This window comes from Peromyscus leucopus, chromosome 18, assembly GCF_004664715.2.
Source record: "Peromyscus leucopus breed LL Stock chromosome 18, UCI_PerLeu_2.1, whole genome shotgun sequence".
NCBI classification, from domain to species: domain Eukaryota; kingdom Metazoa; phylum Chordata; class Mammalia; order Rodentia; family Cricetidae; genus Peromyscus; species Peromyscus leucopus.
The window spans coordinates 18283001-18301755 of NC_051078.1; the positions used below are offsets into that span (position 1 = coordinate 18283001).

The window sequence follows — 18755 nt, forward strand, 5'->3', positions numbered from 1 at the left end:
AGCACACTGTGTGTGTTTGTTTCACAGGTTACTACTCTGTTGACTATCCAGAATGGCCCATCTATCTACGTAACAGATACACATCTCTCTTTCTCATTGTTAAATCAGTGCTTCTGATACTGTCTGTTATAATTACCATTTTGGTAAAGCACAAATACCCTAACTTAGTTCTTGTGGACTAATGCCAGCGGTGGGGGACTACTTATTCCTCAGTGGCTATTTTAAAATGTTTCTGTCGAGTCTTAGAACTGCTGAGTTTCCCAAGTCTATGGAGAGTAAACTCTCCTCTCTACTTGATGAAGAAGGACTGTCGAGGTTGCCACAGCTAGGCTTTCAGCAACAACCAGACTGATAATTATAAATCCAACTGCCCTCACAGCTCCCAGGTTAAAAACACTTGCTGCTTTTGGGGAGGACCAGTGTTGGAGTCCCAGGGGAGCCGATGCCCGCTTTTGGCCTCAGTGGGCACACTGCATACATGCAGGTTAGATGCCCACATCCGCTTTTCTGGTACCATTTCCTCAGAGTTAGGATAATAGGGACTGAGAGATTTGGAGTCTTGGTTTTTCTGTTTGTGGGTGGTTTTGTCCTGGAATAAAATAAAGCCAAAACAGTTGCCATGAGCAGTAGAAAATACGCATTTATTTTCCTCAAAAACCAAAGGCTTTGGTTAGTCTTTATAAACACACCCAATGGCAACAGACATTGGATTTGATAATAAAAATCTATATAATTTAAAAGAGGTATTCCTAAAATGACGTCTAGATAAAGCCGCCTGGAGCTGACCGGGCACGATGTATCTACAGGTCTCTACCACTGTCTTGCACAAACCTGAGAATACATATGAATGTATTTACAAAGGACATGTCCATCAACAGATGAAACTCTCTGGTCACGATTTTCTGAGCATGACTACTTCCAGGTGAGGCAAGGAAAGTCGTCTCAAAATCCTTTACAAAAGGAAATACCTTCCCAAGTTCAGGTCCAGCTTTTTCCCAATGTTACTTTTTCCTCTTCTGTTTCTTTGCATCGGCCTCCATCTTAAGCTTCACTTCCTCCGCTGTGAGAGCGCCCAGTTTCTTGGCCTTTGCTTTCTTAACCTTTTCCTTGAGAGCCGCCACATCAATCTTAGTTTCAGTAAAAGCTGCAAAATTTTACAAGAAAATATGCAAATTTCAAATTATTTCTAACAATTTAAAAAGGACCTAAGAACTTCAAGTTGAGGAAACAAATCACAGATGAAATGGTATGATGGTATATTGAATTCAGTTAGTCAATTCAATTCTTTACGAGTAGTCATTAGTAAGCCAATTTTCCACATTGCGTAGAAAATAATTTAAAATTACATTCCATGAAAAGTATTAGGTATAGTCCTTCTAGCATGAGTAATTTTAACAAGGCTTATTTTATGTAACATGATCTTGTTATGTGAGAGCATTTGGTGATCTTAACAGGCCAAAATATCTTCTTGGTGTCAAACGGCTGAACTAAATACAGAAAACAATTTTAAAAGGACGTACCTTTTCCTGATAATGGTACAGTTTTCAAACCATCAAAGAATCATAAGAGAAAATGTACCATCAAATAGTCCAGACAGTGGAGGTGTAGACATTTTCAGCCTCCACTCCGAGGCAATCATTGGTATGGCTACCACAGTACTTAACCACCGAAACTTACTTTAAAAAATAATTGTCGTCCCCACCCCACGTGCCAATGTTGCCTTTGGAGGGTGGTTCTGACACGTGCCACCAGAGGGAAAGAAAACAGAGGGTGGATCAGAATGAGGGCAGACCTTAGTGCAGACTTTCCTGATGGTTGCTTCAGGTGATGAAGTACGTGCTAACACAGGAAGGAGCTGCTAGGCCCCAGCTGGGAAAGGCCTCTGAGGCGTGGCAGCAGAGCCGGCTCTGGGTTTAAATCTTTCCAATGAGAATCCAACCCCAGCGCAGGCCAGAGGCTGCTGGGTAGATCCCCAAAGCCACAGCAAATTCTAAAAGCCTTGATTACCCATCCCTTTTGCCTAGGTCCGGGAGCAGATGAGAGCACAGTTGTTCCTCAGTGTGAACGGACACGCCCTCGGGGTTACTTGCCTGCCTTGGGCTTCACAGCTGGCTTTTCTTTAGGTGGAATAAACGCCTTGTTTCTTTCCTCCTGCCTCTTCGTCAGAGCTTCTGCTTGCTTGGCCTAGGCAGTGAGAAATGCCTTAGTAAACACGAGTGATCGCCAGCTTCTCGGTGAAGGTTGTGAGCCATCTTAAAAGCCTTACCTTTATTGCTTCCATTTTCTGCCTCTTCTTCTGATTCGCCTTCAGAAAGTATTCACCACTTGCCAATTCTTTATCAATCTGTTAGAGACAGTTATTTATAGTTAGGAAATTCCTGTCATCTATATTTCTGATCTAAGAAAGTCACGGTGTCCTGCGGTGAAAACTGTGGACTCAGTACTCTAATGAGCTGGCCACACAGGACGGAAGTGTCAGCTGAGGCCCATACAAACATGGAGCCAGGACACCACAAAACCCACGAACTCAGGTAGGACCAAAGGTCAGGGGTTCAGAGAAGAGTGAAAGGAATCAGATGAGTTTGGGGATGGTGGGTGGGGCTTGAGACTCCAAGAAGGTGGAACAGGACTGAGAAAGGGAACAGTGAAAGGATCTAAGCCAGGTGTGGCTGTGCATGCCTTTGGTCCTAGCACCCGGAGAAGCTAAGGTAAGAGGGAGGATTCAAGGTCAGCCAGGGCCACAGGGTGGACCCTGGCGCAGAAAGGTAAAAAGAGAGGGGACACAAAGTCACTGTCTCAATTCTTGTAGTTTGAACCTCATTAACGGTTCCTTGAATGGGTTATCACCTCATTGAGGCATGAGGAACTGACCCATGAACAGGTTGTATAAAATGAGCTGCTCACAGTCACAGAAAGGGGTATGAGGACAAGTCCAGGGATGCACTGCTGTTTAAGACACTCACAAGTCAGCCAAAGTAACAGGTGTATAGCGCTGTTTTGGGGTGAATGAGCATGAGAACATGTATCAGCAAGAGATAGAGTGAAGTATTATAATCAAAGCCCACAACAGCAGCATAAGGAAACAAATACCCCGAGCATCCTGGCTACTGAGCAAGGGGAGAAAACGCTTCTACTCTGCAGGGACATGGATGAGAGAATGGCCAGCAAACTCCGTGCAGGGGAAAGCGATCCTCACTGGAGTTTTACGGCCCACTAAGGTAAAGAAGCTGAAGTTTGGACACTAGCCTGGCAGTACCAAGGGCCTGATATTATCTCCCTGGGGCTACAGCCTGAGGAAGGGACTGATCTAGGGACCACAAACACTGCACACTATCTCTGCCAACCAGACACTCCACTGAGCTGTCTGATGAACACGGCATGGCCCAACAGAGTGACAAGGACCCATGCTTGCTGAGTGTGCTGTGATTGATGGGGAACTGCTCCCCACTTCAAGTTCTCTATCCCTTCAAGGATGCCCCGGGAAACCAAGGGTATAGCCAAAATTTCGAATTTCAGCCAGCGCTAGGACCGGAAGTAGGCACCTAAGCAGTTCCTGCTATCCTACCCCACTCCTGTTTGCCTGTCTGTCACCGATAGGACAAAGGAAACACGAGAGCATCTGTTACTGTTCCTCCAACACGGACACACAGAGGGGCCCTAGAGCCGAGGGCTGGACCATCTCATGCTGAGCTGCCCCACGGTGGAAAGTCACTTTGCTGGACTCCAGCTCTCGGGTACACACTGCCATCCAAGGAGAGCAGAACCCTCACTGTTCTGCTTCAACACTGCCCCTCCCTCCCTCCCTCCCTGCGGGAGTGGGGGGGCCTCAGTGTGAGCGTCACAGAGGGGGTCCTAAGGTTCCCAACACCCTTCCTTCCTGTGGCACTGCTAGGCCAACACTACTGACCAGTCAATGGGCAAGGGCTCCAGCGGTGGAATTACAGGTGGGCACCATCAGACCCAAGTTTCACCAATGAACAGATAATCCAAACAAAAAATGAACCCATACTGCAGCTCAAATAGATGTTTACAGAGCATTATATACAATAGCCTAAAGAAAGACCTAAAGACATGCTTTCATCAAATAAGTTTTTCTATAATAAACCAGATTAGGCTAAAAAACAAATCCTGAGGGGAAAAAAAGAAAAAAAAAAAAGGATAGTATCCTTTAACATTATAGAATATAATTAAAAATCAGCAACGATTATTTTGGAAGTTATTCAGGTGCATGGAATATTTAAGAATTTGTTGAAATAAAAGGAAATATAGGATGGGTGTGATAGCGCACTCCTTTAATCCCAGCACCCAGGAGGCCAATGCAGGCAGATCTCTTGAGTTTGTGCCAGCCTGGTCTAAATAGTTTCAGGATATCTAGGACTGTGTGGAAAGACCCTGTTTCAGCTCCCACCCTCCACCCACTGCAAAAAGAGTGAAATGCAACACAGCACGGCCGTGGGAAGCAATCCTGAGAGGGGAACCTACAGACTACATAGTAACCTCAGCAGAGTTCCAATAAGAACTCAACGAGTCCTCACTACGGAGGGCTTCAAAAGCAACAAACCAAACCCCAAACCAGGGGAGGGAAAGAAAACTACAGCAGAAATAAAGCCAAAGAGCAGCAGGCCAATGGCCAAAGAGCTCCCCTCACCAAGAAAAGCGGTAAGGCCCGAGTAGGAAAAGGGGAATATTAAAGCCAGCGTTAACGAAACACAAATTTCACTAGTAGTTATTATACAACTGCATGTTAATTACAAAATCCGAAGGGAAAACACTCCAGACATCTTAAAATAAAATGAAGGTATTAAAACTCTGTCCTAACAAGTCTCCTGACGGAGAAAAGCTCAGGGCCAAAGGGCTTCAGTGCTCAACTTTTCAGACCTAATGTCAATTCTTCTCAAGCCATTCCAGATAAATCAACAGAAGAATTCTTTCCAAAGTCATCCTATACAAACAGCATCATCCTGGTAACAAAACCATACATTAATATCCCTGAAAAATAGCCAGAAAAATTCTAAAAAAAGATGGCGCATGCCTCGAGTCCTGGCACTTGGAAGGCAGAGGCAAGCAGATCTCAGTGAGTTCCAGGACAGCCAGGACTGTTACACAGAGAAACCCTGTCTCGAAAAAAACAAATAATCTGAAAAAAGAACCAGGACCAGCAAGTCAAATCTAACAGCTCCTAAAAATAGGATTTTGATCATGCTCTTTTCACTCAAGATTTGCAAAGATGGCTCTTCACAAATCAATACATGTTAACACAGAAGCAGAATGAAAGACAAAAGTCCAGAGTCACCTCAACGGATACAGCAAAAGCAGTTCATAAAATTCAACATAAAAGTTATAAATGAGAAACCCAGAGTCAACACCACACTGTGGAAAACTCAGAGAATGTTCTGTGAGACCAAGAACTAAAGATGTCTACTTTGAATGCTTTTATTCAACAAAGCATCAGAGGTGGTAGTCACAGCAACTGGGCATGAAAAAAGGCAAACAAGAAATCAAATGACCTGTCTACAGATGTAATTATGTAGAAAAAGCTAAGGACTCAACCAAAACACTATTATTAAACTGATGAATGAACTCAGAAAAGATACAAAGTCAGCATACAAAGCCATTAGCTTTTCCATACCCCAGTAGCAAATCTGCTAACTTCAAGGGTCTCCAATCTTTTCATATTACAACATGACCCTGTGGGCCACATTCCTGGCTATCCTGGGGAACATGACCAGCAGTCTGGGCAAGGCCTGTAACACACATGTGCACACGTGCACATACACCTAGAAACTTCAGAAAATAAAAGACCTCTACAATGAAAATTATAAAACACTAATGAGAGAAACTGAAAATACAGGAAGATAAAAGCATCTCCCTGTAGTGGATCAAGGAATTAATACTGATGAGTGCCCATGCTACCCACAGCAACCTATGACATAATGCAATCAGTGTTCTTCCCAGATGGGAAAAAGCTATCCTTAAGCTCACAGGAAGCACAGATCTTAAAGAGCCAAAGCAGTCTTGAGAAAAGACGGAGGCACCTCACTTCTCTATTCCAGGACTCCCCACACATTCGCACAGTGTGGCACACCGGCACCCCAGCCCCACTCTAATTCCCATAGGCTCTCACTTTCCTGCCCTCCCAGAGGAGACGCCCTGCCTGGCATTCCCATTTTCTCATCATGAGCTTCACACTCTAATACCTCCCACCCCTGGCCTGAAGATCTTCCCTGGAAACTCCAAACACAGGACTGTGAGGAACAGAAGACAGTGGCCACAAGTTCCTACCAGAACCATCAGAACCAACCTGGTAAAGACTGAGTATTTTATGATATAGACAAAGAAGAAAATAACAAAACAAGATCCCAGGCACGTATAGACCAAAGCCAAGCAGGAAGAAAGGATTGATGGGGTGGAGAGGGTGGGTGGGGAGAGGAGTCAAAGGAATTCGGAATTCTTTTCTGATGGCCTCAACTATTCCAGACCCACAGAATGCCAGTATCTGGTATCTGCCAGGTGTGGGAGGGAACTAAAAAGAGACACAAAGGACTGCCACACAGGTAGGCCTAGCAGAGGCTGGAGACATGAACTTTTAGTGAATTTAATCCAAGGATGGGACTTTTCTCCACTTTAATTTTTTGAGTTTTTGAGTTTTGCTTGAAAAGTGTGGCTGAAAGAAAAAGGTGCATTGGCCGGGTGGTGGTGGCGCGTGCCTTTAATCCCAGCACTCGGGAGGCAGAGCCAGGCGGATCTCTGTGAGTTCAAAGCCAGCCTGGGCTACCAAGTAAATCCCAGGAAAGGTGCAAAGCTACACAGAGAAACCCCGTCTCAAAAAAACAAAAAAACAAAAAAAGAAAGAAAGAAAGAAAAAGGTGCATGAAAAAGATGAGCAAGAAAGGGATGGAAATCCCAGCCAGGAGTGTAAAGGAAAGAACCAGAAGGAAGGCAAAAGGGAAGGAATCCATTACTTAGAAACAAATGGATGAGAGTTAAGACTTTTAAAGTGATACAGTACACGGTCACAAAACATTAACTCCCTGGGCTGCTTTTACGTACAGAACACGGGCTGCTTGGCACCCCCAAGCAGTTTACTCACAATGAGATACCCACTCCCCAGACCCCTGCCGTCCTGACACACCTACACCCACCCTAAACTCTCAGTAACATGCCAAACAAAATCCGGTTTCGTCTGTCCTGGCACTCACCACTCACCTGACTCTCTGGCTGTGGAGGAGGGAAGGGCGTGTACTCCTTCTTAACGCTCTTCTTCTTCGGTTCCTTCCGTTTATTCACATTTTTGTGTTTGAACTGTGGCAAAAATCTTTCCCAACTCTGTGATCGCAACTCTGAATCTTTGGCCAACTCCCGTTTAATCATCAAGGTCTTTAGGCACATACACATAATAAAATTTTAAATTTTAAAATTCATACATTTGTTAACACATTGCTTCCTAGTTAGTGTGTTCAGGAGAATAAACCAATTGCAAGGACATAGATTTTAAACCTGCACAATTGGCCAAACATCAGAAACTAGAAGAATCTAGATTAAACTTAAACATGAAATGAAGCCCATCTTCCCTGCCATCATTTCACTAAAGCTCAACCTGGTAACAGAGAGGTCTTAACTAGCAGGCACTTCCTGTGGACAAGATGCTTCAGCAGTAACTGAGGTAGCACAAGGAAAAGTCCAGTAATTTAAAATCACTTTACCCCAATCCTAGTGACTATTCAACTTCTTCAAGTTTAAGTGCATTCTCCACAGGCTCCCACCACGGTTCCCTGGACTACAGACAGCTGCATTCTCCACGGGCTCCCACCTCAGCTCCCTAGACTACAGCTGCATTCTCCACAGGCTCCCACCACAGCTCCCTGGACTACAGCTGCATTCCAGCCCAATCAGTGACTCCACACACAGGCATACGACAGGCCTCTCCCAAAGAGGGCTACAACTGGAGCATAAATCCCAAAGGAAGCTTAATGTAACCGGAGAGTCTAGACTTCGACAAAAGTAGGCAGAATCTGATTGCTATCACCTAAATCACTTCTGAGAGACTTATTTTCAATGGATTAGAACGCTACAATAAAGGACAGTATCTCCTTCCACAGTTTTTACAAGGGCGATACAAGCACCAAAGAAGGGAAGGATGAATTCACCCAAAACAGCTTTGCTCTCTCTCTGAGCATGTTATATTTTCAGAGAATATCTAACTTTCAAAAGCAGTTTGTGATGTTAGAAGTCTGACAATCACTAAATAATGACTACAATCAACACTCACCTTAATGTTATAAATTGGATGGATGTTCTTCATGGTATCAAGGACTACTTTTCGAACCTGAAATTTACAAAGAAAAATGACGCAGTCCACGAAGACTTTTAACAAACTGGACAGAAGAGGACTAACCTACTGTAAACTATCTTGTGGATCAGACACTAACCGCTACACTGGATATAACTTCTTCAATTGTTCTAGATCATTTATAACATCAGTCAGCCTTTTCAATCAAAACTGTTTCATTACTGTGACTATATAGTAAACAACGAACACAGCAGCCAGTACCCTAGAGTTAGCGCTTTAGGGGAAGAGGGCTAGATTTAGAGTTAAAGGGTGAGGGTTCAAATCCTGGCACAGGGGCTACATAGCTCGGTAGAAGAGTGCTTGGCTATTTTGCACAAAGCCTTAGGTTTGATTGCCAGCTCTGCAAAATAATAGTTATTATATATATATATATATATTATAAAAATAAATAATAATTCTGGGACTGCCACATCACGTAAGAGTCAATTAATATTCCCATTTCATCTTTATGTCTGCAAAATGGAGATAAAACTGTATCTCAGATCTACTCTAAGAACTACATAAAATATTTAAAAACCTTTTACAACTGTAAAATATTTAATATATTTATTATTGCTTCATTAGAAAAAAGGTAAGCAATTTATGAGAAAGAGACCAACAGAATTACTACTAGAAAACATCCCAAGGCAGAAGCAAACCGCACAGCCAGATCCAGCTTAAAACAGTATGAAGAGGACCTGATAGAAAGATGTGCTCCATGGGTATTCTCAAAAAATTTGACAAGTTACAGAAAATGTTCATGAGTACACTAAAACAAAAAACTTGGCTTGAAGGAAATGTTTTCAGAGTCTGACCTCTGCTGGCTGCATGCATTACTACAAAAAAACGAGGCCTCTGCTCAGTATTCCAAATACTGCCTCCATGTGTGGACACCAGGGTCTTACAGGAGCTACTAAGACATGAACTACCCTCTTAAGTATTATAATGGGTTGGGTGATGATCCACAGACCTAACTCAGAACAGGATGTCTCCATGGTTGTCAAAGGCGTTCCTGGAGTGATGACGCCCAAGTTATGCGGCGTACAATTTACATATGAGAAATCAAACAAAGCACATTCTAAAACTACAAAAGGATTATAAAACATTATCAAACGAACAATTATACCGCTACCAGATTATTTCATTTTTGTCTGGAGAAAATGTTAGGTCATAGTTCTCACCTCCTTCAGGCCACTGAAAGGCCCAATGGCTGACACAGTATTCCCCTGCACCATAACGTAACAGTTTGTCAGGAGTTCCAGTGCCTGCACCAAAACAGCAAATTCGAACTCAGTGCACTGAAAAGTCCATTACCGAGCAGCTCACACTCCACTGATGCCAAGTACCTTCAGTGTAGATCCTTTGGGACCAATAAGCCGCTGTCTTCTTTTAACAAATCTCTCTTTATTTCTCACTAGAGAACCGATTTTAATGATGTCACATGCAACATCATCCTGAAGTATCCGCACTGCCTTTTAGGAGAGAGAGAGAAAAAAAAATGCATCAACCTTCTTCTTTTCCTCTTATCAGCCCAGGCTAATAAAATCTAAGCACAAACACAAAAACTTGAGGGAGGGTGGGAGGGCACAGGCAGCGACAGGGAGACACAGTCCTGCAGGCCGCTAGCAAGCTGCCGCGGTTCCCTCAGGCACGGCCCACCTTGTGTTTTGAACAGTCCCCTCACTGGCCCGGAGCTCACCAAGTTAGCTGTACGCGAACACCAATACACTAACCCCCCACCCCTCCACCCCGGTCCCAGACACACCTGTTCAAATGAAACGCTCCTCGCCAAGAGCTTTATTAGGTCTCTGGCCCGAATGATGATGTAAGGGTCAAAAGTCTTCTTCGTCGTACACACAGTCATGCTCCCTTCAATCAAGTCCAGCGTTGCTTTAACATGCTACAAAAAGAAGAACCAAAGAGGGGTTCGGTTTTCCATCATTATAGAGCCGATCCCACCCACCTACCGATCCCTCTGCCTTTCAGCTAACAAATCCTTTCAAGTCCCACTCTGAATAAGCTGGGCAGTTAAAGGCAAATAATGAGAACTTGATTTATTTCATACTTGAAGCGGTTGGAACCAAGACTGAGAAATGGATTTTCCTTCCAAATTTCTTTCTACCTGGTTAATGGACTAAATACAAAACAAATTATCACAGGTCCCCAAAGCAGCAATAATCGGCAAAGATGAGCCCTGGCTCTCGATAGCAAGAACCGGATGTTTAAAAACTAATTTCCTCTGCGTACATGGGAGCATGTGAGGAGAGAGATGCACATGACATGGAGAGGCCAGAGCTCAACCTCAGGCCCTGCTGCTCACCAAGTAAGTGATCCGTGGCTGGCCCATGAATCTCAGGCCTGTCTCCTCCATGCCTGGCTGTTTCCATGGGTCCTGGGGACAGAACTCTGGTCCTAACACTTGACTGCCAGCACCTTGCCAACTGAGCTATCTCCCCAGGCCCAGGAACTACATTTTAACAAAGCAAAGCAAATTGCTTCTTTCGCACTTGTGACACATTCAGAAGAATCCTGAGTTATGGTGAGTAGTGAACATTACACCACCAGCCCCCTAGAGGCTTGTCAGCAGGAGACAAATAGGGAAACACTGGGTGCCTCAGCAGGTCTTGTTTAAAATAAAATCTGAAACATGGCTTGGCTTAAATTGGTCAAGTACATGGTAACCATCCCTGCCTGGAAAAGGTGTTTGGAGATTTGGATGTCACAGGTGGTTTCCGACAGTTTGAGATACCTCTAAATTATTAAAAGCATGAGAATTTCTCAAAGTACTTTATTATGCACAAAACTAAAAATGAATGAACTGTAAGAATACAGTTTACCTAGGAATCTAGATTCCTTTAAATACTAAAGAAACCAAATTAACAAGCTGTGTCAGCATCTCCAAAACCAAAATCCACCAGCACACACAAATGCATTAAAAGTAAAGGCAGGCTGGGCAGTGGTGGCGTACACCTTTAATCCTAGAACTAAGGAGGCAGAGTAAGATGGATCTCTGTGAGTTCTAGGCCAGCCTGGTCTATAGGGCTAGTTCCAGGACAGCCAGAGCCAGAGCTACACAGAGAAACCTGTCTCAAAAAAAAAAAAAAAAAAAAAAAAACAATAAAGAAAGAAAGCAAATGCAAGAGCAAACTCTCAAATGAAATGTTTAAAGCTTGCATACGTGTTCGTTCAAGGCTTTCTGCACCAAAGGCCAACACTCTTTCAGGTAAGCCTCTCTGTATTTTGGGAACAAGGTCGCAAAGCTGCTTTCCTCCAAGAGCCCTCTGGGATTGTCCTCTTTGGAAAAAGCGGGTTCCTTCCAACCATCAGGAACAGTGAGGAGTTCTGCCTCATCTGCAGAAGAAAGAATTCCCACATCATGTGTTAATGGTCTTTCAGACACTTGGTGCACATTCTGTGCACATCCTCATAAGCTTCCCGATACACTCCTTCCTTCCCTCCCTACAGGCTTCACATTATTCAACATCATGACCACAACTCTGACATCATCATTATAATACCATATCGGACCATCTGAATACACTGCAGTTGCCTCATGGATGGGGGGGGCACCCTTCCTTGTATCCACTCAAATTGGGATGTATTAGCAGATAAGCAATTAAGACACTTTTACTGCACTATATTATGGTTCAAACATCCTTTTATCATTTTAATATTAATAATCTGACTTTTCCAGTTATAGAACCTGTGTGTGTGTGTGTGTGTGTGTGTGTGTGTGTGTGTGTGTGCGTGCGTGCGCGTAAAATTTTTTAAAAGTGGATTCTGGTGTATAATGCCAATTAATAATCACTGTGACAGAATTTTAAATTTTCCAAAGAGCTTTCTACATACATTTTATGAATAAAAGAAGAACCGCTATTATTATTTCTACTTTATAGGAGAAGATATTGCAGTCCAAAAGGACTAATGGACCCAAAGGAACAAAAGCCAGAATAGCCTAGAACACTGATGGCTAAATGAAAACACTTCGAGAGGGCCCTGCACCACAACTGTCTTAAAACTCCCCTGCCTCAGCTCTTTAAAAGCCACTCAAATCTAATAGCTACACACTGACGACACTCAAAGATATCGCCTATGAAGTTGTAGCATCAGCACACCTGTGGGAGTTTTGTGGGCAATGCTATCTGGGGCTCCATCCCAGACATAGTCACAATCCCTGGGGTGAGGGTCAGAAATCTCTCCTTAAACCATCTCATCTGGCACTCCGTAAACGACTAAGTTTGAAAAGCTGGTCTTTGGCCCAGGTTATCTATCAGTCCCAGTTAAGAAAACTTGCCCTCTACTTTTCCACTTACATCCACTTCGCTATTTCCAGTTCAAAATACTAAGAATTAGTCCTCATAAACCATTTAGTCTCCAATATCTTCTTTTTTAAAATGCTACCCAAACCGGTAATGTAAAATGCAGTATGTTCCATTTAAACACTTCAACTGCTATCAATCAGTAAAGGGGAAAACGGCCGCCTACCAAAGCACTGAAAGGCAAAAGAAGTGAAGGAGGCTTTCACAACAGAGGAAGGACAAATGGCCCCAGGACAGGTGAAACTATGCAACTTCATCGGGGAAGCCCAATTAAAAACAATCAGCTACAATTTCTTATCTTTAAAACAGCACATTTTTCAAAACGGAAGTAATAAGATTACTGTAAATTTGCAGCAATGAGAAATCTCATCTGTTAGTGAGACATACCGACACAGCTTCCTCACCATGGTTGACTGTATGTATGTACCCTCACACTGGGAGCCGAAATAAACTTTTCCTTAGAACAAAAAACCTGGCACAGCTCCTTCCGGACAGTGTTGGCATAACTTGAACATACCCCGCAATTTAGTTTCCAATCCAAGGGTCCCTACAGAAACCCTTGGGCATTACCAGATGACATGTGCAAAGGTGCTTACAATAGCAAGCAGTGCGTAGAACCCAAATGTCCACCAACGAGAGAATTGGAAGGTGTTCCATGTAAGGCAGTATTACATAACAGCGGAAAGAATAAAATCACACCTACAAACATCACCTCGGTTCAATAACCAAAGAGCAGCTAGAGACACAGCACGCATACGCGTTCCTTTCATTTTGCTGAGGTAAAAACGAAGTACTGTGTTGAAAATTATAATGGCTGAAGAAAAGGTAACGGCACACTCGAATGACTCAGACTCGTTACTCCGGGTATCAGCAAGGAAAATATCCCCTGTGATTGGCTCACGGGAAACTTGTGAACTCTTCCTACAAGACTGACTTGTCAGTTCCTCAAGCGTTGGTTGGATCATTTACTCATGTCTATAGTCCCTGCCGTCCAAACGCCCTTCGTCTTTAAACGCAACAATTAAAAAAAAAACTTTAAATGCATTTCATTAGGATTTATTTTCATATTGAAATTAAATTATAACTCAAGAGGGTAATCAAACGCGGGCATCAAAAATCAAACTAGCGGTCAAAACCAAAGACTAAGCTGTGCCATCTAGTAATTTAGCAATCAGATAAAAAAAGGTCGGACACACTTTCCCACCTCGCTCGGCCCCCACATTTCTGCGTCCGCCTCACTCCTCACTCCTTCACCATCAGCGCTCACTGTACATCAGGATTATCTCTCCCACCGGATCCCGATCTGCATCCGCTCACCAACCTTCCCTGCCCCCGGAGCGCGGCAAAGTACTGCCTCGCCTCCCCACAACTTCTCATGCTATCACCGGAGACAGAATGCACATCAGCTCTGCTTGTCAGGGGCTGCCCTCGGCAAAAGCACGCAGTTAAGAAACACGTGCCCGGCCCGTCAACATTTCCCGATTTCCCACGATGAAGTGCACAGAACTGCGGACAGAACTGCGGGCACTTCACAGTCTAGAGGAGGCTTAACCCAAGTCCCCAGCCAAGGAAATAAAAAAAGACGATGCTTCAAGACCCACCAGCTCCAGACCGGCCCTCGCACTACCTCACCTTGGTTCTCGCGCTTCTGCTTCTGCTTCTGAGGAGCTTTGGCCGGCTCGGCCACCGAAGACGAGGCCATCGCGGAACGGCTTCCGGCAGCACCGGAAGTGGAGCGGTCCTTCAATCCCGCCGGCTACGACGTCTAGGGTGCAAAATGAGTTCCGGAGGAATCCCGACGAGCTCGGCGTGGTCTCTGCGCACACGCGCGTGGAGCCAATGGAAAGGGGGCTGGGGAGGAGAGCGGGACACTTCCTTTCCCAGGGTGCACTGCAACCGCGGAGGCCCACGGCAAGCTGGGAATTGTAGTTCTGTTGGACCAAGGTCGCCTTTGTAGCGGCGTGTAGCAACGGGATAGGAATTTCTTTCTAGAGACTGGGGAGAGAAAGGGCGGGGGGGGGGGCCGGGGGGAGGGGGCGGGGGGGGCGGGGGGACGGCAGGGCCGTGTTGACGCATGCATTTAATCCCAGCACTTGGGAAGCAGAGGCAGGTGGATCTCTGAGTTTGAGGTCAGCCTGATCTACAGAGAGTTCCAGGGCTACGCATGCAGAGGGACCCTGTCTCGAAATAGATAGATGATAGATAGATAGATAATAGATAGATGAGAGAGAAGATTCTTTTTTGTTTGTTTGTTTCTTTGTTGTTGTTTTGTTTGTTTGTTTGTTTGTTTTTTGGTTTTTCGAGACAGGGTTTCTCTGTGTAGCTTTGCGCCTTTCCTGGAACTCACTCTGTAGACCAGGCTGGCCTCGAACTCACAGAGATCCGCCCGGCTCTGCCTCCCGAGTGCTGGGATTAAAGGCGTGCGCCGCCACCACCGCCCAGCGAGAGATAATATTCTCACTTGAGATTATTGTTGAGTCTCTCACCTTCCCGATTGATTTAAGAGGACTCTCCAAAATTAATCAATTAATTATTTTATGAGACATGGTCTCTCACCACGTAGCCTCCGCTGGCCTGGAACTTGCTGGCCTCAGAGTCATAGTCCACTGCCTGCCACTGACTCCAGAGCACTGGGATTAAAGGCGTACACCACCACACCCAGCCTCAGCATGCAAATTTAAAATCAGTTTACTCATCTTTTCAAAGATATGAACATTCTTTGAAAATATTACTATAAGTAATATAAGAACATGAATAATTAACAATTAAGTCATTGGTCCTCAAGGCTCTGTGGGCCCTCCTATTATGGATGCTTTCATATCAAAATTATTATTCTTCCAAAGGAAAATATTTACGAGACCAGCAATAAAATTGTTCCAGTTTCAAATGATTTGTTCTCTTGCCTAACTTAAAAAAAAAGGATGATGCTATCAACCAACCATTTAAATACAAGCTAAAAACTGGACCTATATATCTAGAAGGTAAGTGAATTAAAAAAAAAAAATTTTACTTGCATTACAGGAGCCAATAATCTTATAGCAAGTAGTTTCACAGCTAGGAGTAGGGAGAGACTAACTCTACACAGGAGAAATGAAAGCCTCTATTTAAAAATAAATCTAGCACCAAAGATGAATAAATTAATTGAAAATTAACATTTAATATAATCATATACTGAAGGCTATAAAAGTTATATGTTACACAATTTTTGCCCTTGATGAAAACAATATGATTAAAATCTAGAAGGATACTAAATTGATGCTAGTAGTCATGATAATAAGTAATATAAAATAAAATGAATGGAGAAGCCTTTACATAAAGTGGAGAGGCCGAATGTTTTCCTCAATGCATATACATATTTTCATTCAGGTTAAAATAAAAATTGACTAAACTGATACCTTATAATGGTAAGAGCCCTTACAATCATTAACCTCCAAAATGCATTCAACGAATTTTAAGAATCAGCCATAATTAGCATATGTTTGAATGATTCTGAACTCTAAGGCCCTCATATGGGGATGGTGGTCTGGGTTCCTTTCCTGGAAAAGGGCAAAGGGTCTCACTTCAACTTCTTCCAAGTACTTTCTAAGAGTTGAAAGCATAAGAACAGTTTCAATAAATCCCAAAAATTTTTCTAAGGTCAACTTAGAAGACTAGAAATTCAAAGTGATTATCAGATTGATGCCATCCACATGACCTGTAGAATTTTCAACTAAATTTTAGTGAGTCTGTTATTCATTTACCATAAAGTATTAAATCAATAATTTAAAAGGTTATATGCTGCTGACCATAGTGACCTACAGCCCCAGTACTTGAGAGGTTGAGGCAGGAGTACCTCATGTTTAAGGCCAACCTGGTCTATCTGCATAGTGATTTCCAGGCCACCCTGAGCTACACAGTGAGATCCTGTTTCAAAAACCAAACAAACACCAAAAGGAAGTTTATATCATAAGAAATCATTTGACAAAATTAAAGGATATGAACTTTGAGAAAATATTTACAGCACACTGACTTGGTTAATACCCCTGGTTTGAAAATGAATAAAAGAATACAGACCATTCAACAGAAAAATTATTGAGTCAACTTAAGTGAGCCAAAGTGATCATATATTAAGTTATGTATTGCTTGGGGTGTTTCTGTGTCTCTTTGGATGAAGCTGACATGTATAGCAGTGAGTAGACCTCACACAACAAGTTAAAGACTGACTAGAACAGAAAATTGACCATTCCCTAGCAATAAGAAATTTTGCAGCAATAAGTCCTCGGGCTTGAACTACATCTGTTCTCCTCAGGGCCATCCAGCCATCTCACTATGACCATTTTAGACTTTTATCATTCTTTCTGTATGTAAATCCACATTTATTAGATAAAAGATTCATGTGAGTGGCTGTTTCGTGTATGATTCTCAGCTTCACTGCTACTGCAAACGTGTTTAGACTTTACAATAAAAGAATCACTTCTTGCTGGGCAGTGGTGGCGCACACCTTTAATCCCAGCGCTTGGCAGGCAGATCTCTGTGAGTTCAAGGCCAGCTTGGTCTACAGATTTCCAGGACATCCAGAGCTGTTACACAGAGAAAGCCTGTCTTGAAAAATAAACAAACAAGTAAATTGCTGCTTGCCCACCAGATTGGCAAAAAAGAAAAAAAGAAAAGAAAGAATAACAAAATTAATACTGCCAGAAGAAAGACTATTTGCAAACACTTCTAGTGGAAATGCACACAATTACCAATATTTGGCAAAACAATGTAGCAGTATAAAATGTGCACATCTGCCACAGTAATCCCCCAGGGAAACAGCAAAAAAGGAGCAAGCACATCCAAGGAAGAAATTGTATTCAATTATTGGCCCAGTTCATATTGTACTGCGGTAGGGCCCAAGAATCTGCACCCCCAACAACTAATAACTATGAATCTAAAATGTCAATAGCTCTAAGATTGAGAAACACTGCTCTGTATCTCTGTGATTTGGAGTTTATAGGATTCCGTCATAATGGGCCAATAAATGCTTTCATCTCAAGCACGCCATGCAGCCAGAGTCTGATTCCATCCTTCTGTCTACACAGGAAGAATTTATATCCAAAGCAAGTTCCCGGGTAATTGTTCCTCACTCTGCTGGGCTTCTTTTCAAAGGTCTCTCATTTTTTTTTCTTTGACAATGTCCTCTACAATGTCCTTACATTGTATCTCCAATAGACCCAACCTCAACTCCCGCTTCCCTCTCCCGCTGGACATCCCCTCCGTGTCTCCCTCTTACCCTCGCGTCCTTACTTTTTGTTTGTAATCCACCGAGTCCGATGAATGCTTCCTGCCAGAATCTTGTTGGCTTCACCCGTGCAAGCATTGTGCAGGGCCCTATAGCTGCAGTGATTTCGTTAGTGGGAGGGCCATGTCCCATCCGAAGATCCCACTCTATAGCGCTCTTGCTCACCTTCCAGCCTTTATAGTCTTTCTGCTTTCTGCTTCTATTCTGTGAGGTTCCCTGGGCCCTGAGTGGGGTTGGTATAGGTGTTCCATTTAGGGCTGAGCACTCAGCAGTCACTTACTGTCAGCACTTTGACCAGTTATGAGTTTCTGCACTGTGATGTACCACGCAGGGGCTTCTCGGCCCAAGTGAGAGAGCAGCGCTAATCTATGCACATCCATAAATATCTAGAAGGCAGCTTGACAATGTGTCTATTTACCTACTGGGTTTCTTGATGGGCAACCCTGCTCCATTTCTTTCAACTTTGCCTCGGTCACCTGGAATTCAACTGCCTGTTTACCCAGTGGGACTTGGAAGTACATGGGGCTGTTTGGTGTCTAACGATATTCATCACTGCTTGAATATTAGTCTCTCCAGGCTCAAGACCAATAAAACACTCATATTTCAGTTGGCAACTTAATCCACCCACACCCACTTCTTACAGTTTTTTTTTTCCTTTCTCTTTAGGCTTGCTCTAGCTGATAAGCAACAGCTTTGATTTAATTTGCAGTTATTCTTTCTTCCTAAAGGAAAGTGGAACCCATTTCTTAATATTAGGTTGTAGCATAGCAGCAGAAGGTTTTTAAATGCCTTCATGAATATTCAAGATTCAATCAGTGGCACATGAGACGTATTGGTATTGCTGAGA

The 18755-nt window shown here is 43.4% G+C and overlaps 2 protein-coding genes across 5 annotated transcripts in view; one reads left to right on the forward strand and one right to left on the reverse strand.

Annotated features, from left to right (window-relative positions):
* Glipr1 (GLI pathogenesis related 1) overlaps positions 1–623 on the forward strand; it is a 28894-nt gene extending 28271 nt beyond the window's left edge. For all 3 annotated transcript variants that reach the window (XM_028873067.2, XM_037196772.1, XM_037196773.1), the window contains exon 7: positions 28–623. In XM_028873067.2, coding sequence (XP_028728900.1) covers positions 28–182 — 155 coding nt within the window. In that variant the 3' untranslated portion in view covers positions 183–623. The remainder of the gene's footprint in view (positions 1–27) is intronic.
* On the reverse strand, positions 498–14432 carry Krr1 (KRR1 small subunit processome component homolog). 2 transcript variants are annotated; one of them, XM_037196770.1, is made up of 11 exons: positions 14281–14432; positions 11508–11680; positions 10095–10229; positions 9676–9801; positions 9511–9594; positions 8270–8326; positions 7207–7377; positions 2267–2344; positions 2091–2184; positions 969–1144; positions 498–589 (listed from the first exon to the last, which is right to left on the reverse strand). In XM_037196770.1, exons 1-10 carry the CDS (start codon positions 14348–14350, stop codon positions 1002–1004), a joined length of 1131 nt encoding a protein of 376 aa, XP_037052665.1. In that variant the 5' UTR covers positions 14351–14432; the 3' UTR covers positions 498–589; positions 969–1001. The 2 variants fall into 2 exon arrangements, with proteins under 2 accessions (XP_037052665.1, XP_028728899.1); XM_028873066.2 differs by lacking the exon at positions 498–589 and having other exon boundaries at positions 621–1144; positions 14281–14431.
* Between the last annotated feature and the right edge of the window lie 4323 nt (positions 14433–18755).

What these genes read in the sequence shown, in the direction of transcription:
- Krr1 (XM_037196770.1), bottom strand. Translation starts at nt 14,350, where the DNA reads ATGGCCTCGTCTTCGGTGGCCGAGCCGGCCAAAGCTCCTCAGAAGCAG. An exon ending in AGAAAGCCTTGAACGAACAC is followed by an intron (nt 10,230 to 11,507) that starts GTATGCAAGCTT and finishes TTCTTTTTGTAG; the next exon opens with CATGTTAAAGCAACGCTGGA. An exon ending in CTCCACAGCCAGAGAGTCAG is followed by an intron (nt 2,345 to 7,206) that starts GTGAGTGGTGAG and finishes TGTCTCTAACAG; the next exon opens with ATTGATAAAGAATTGGCAAG.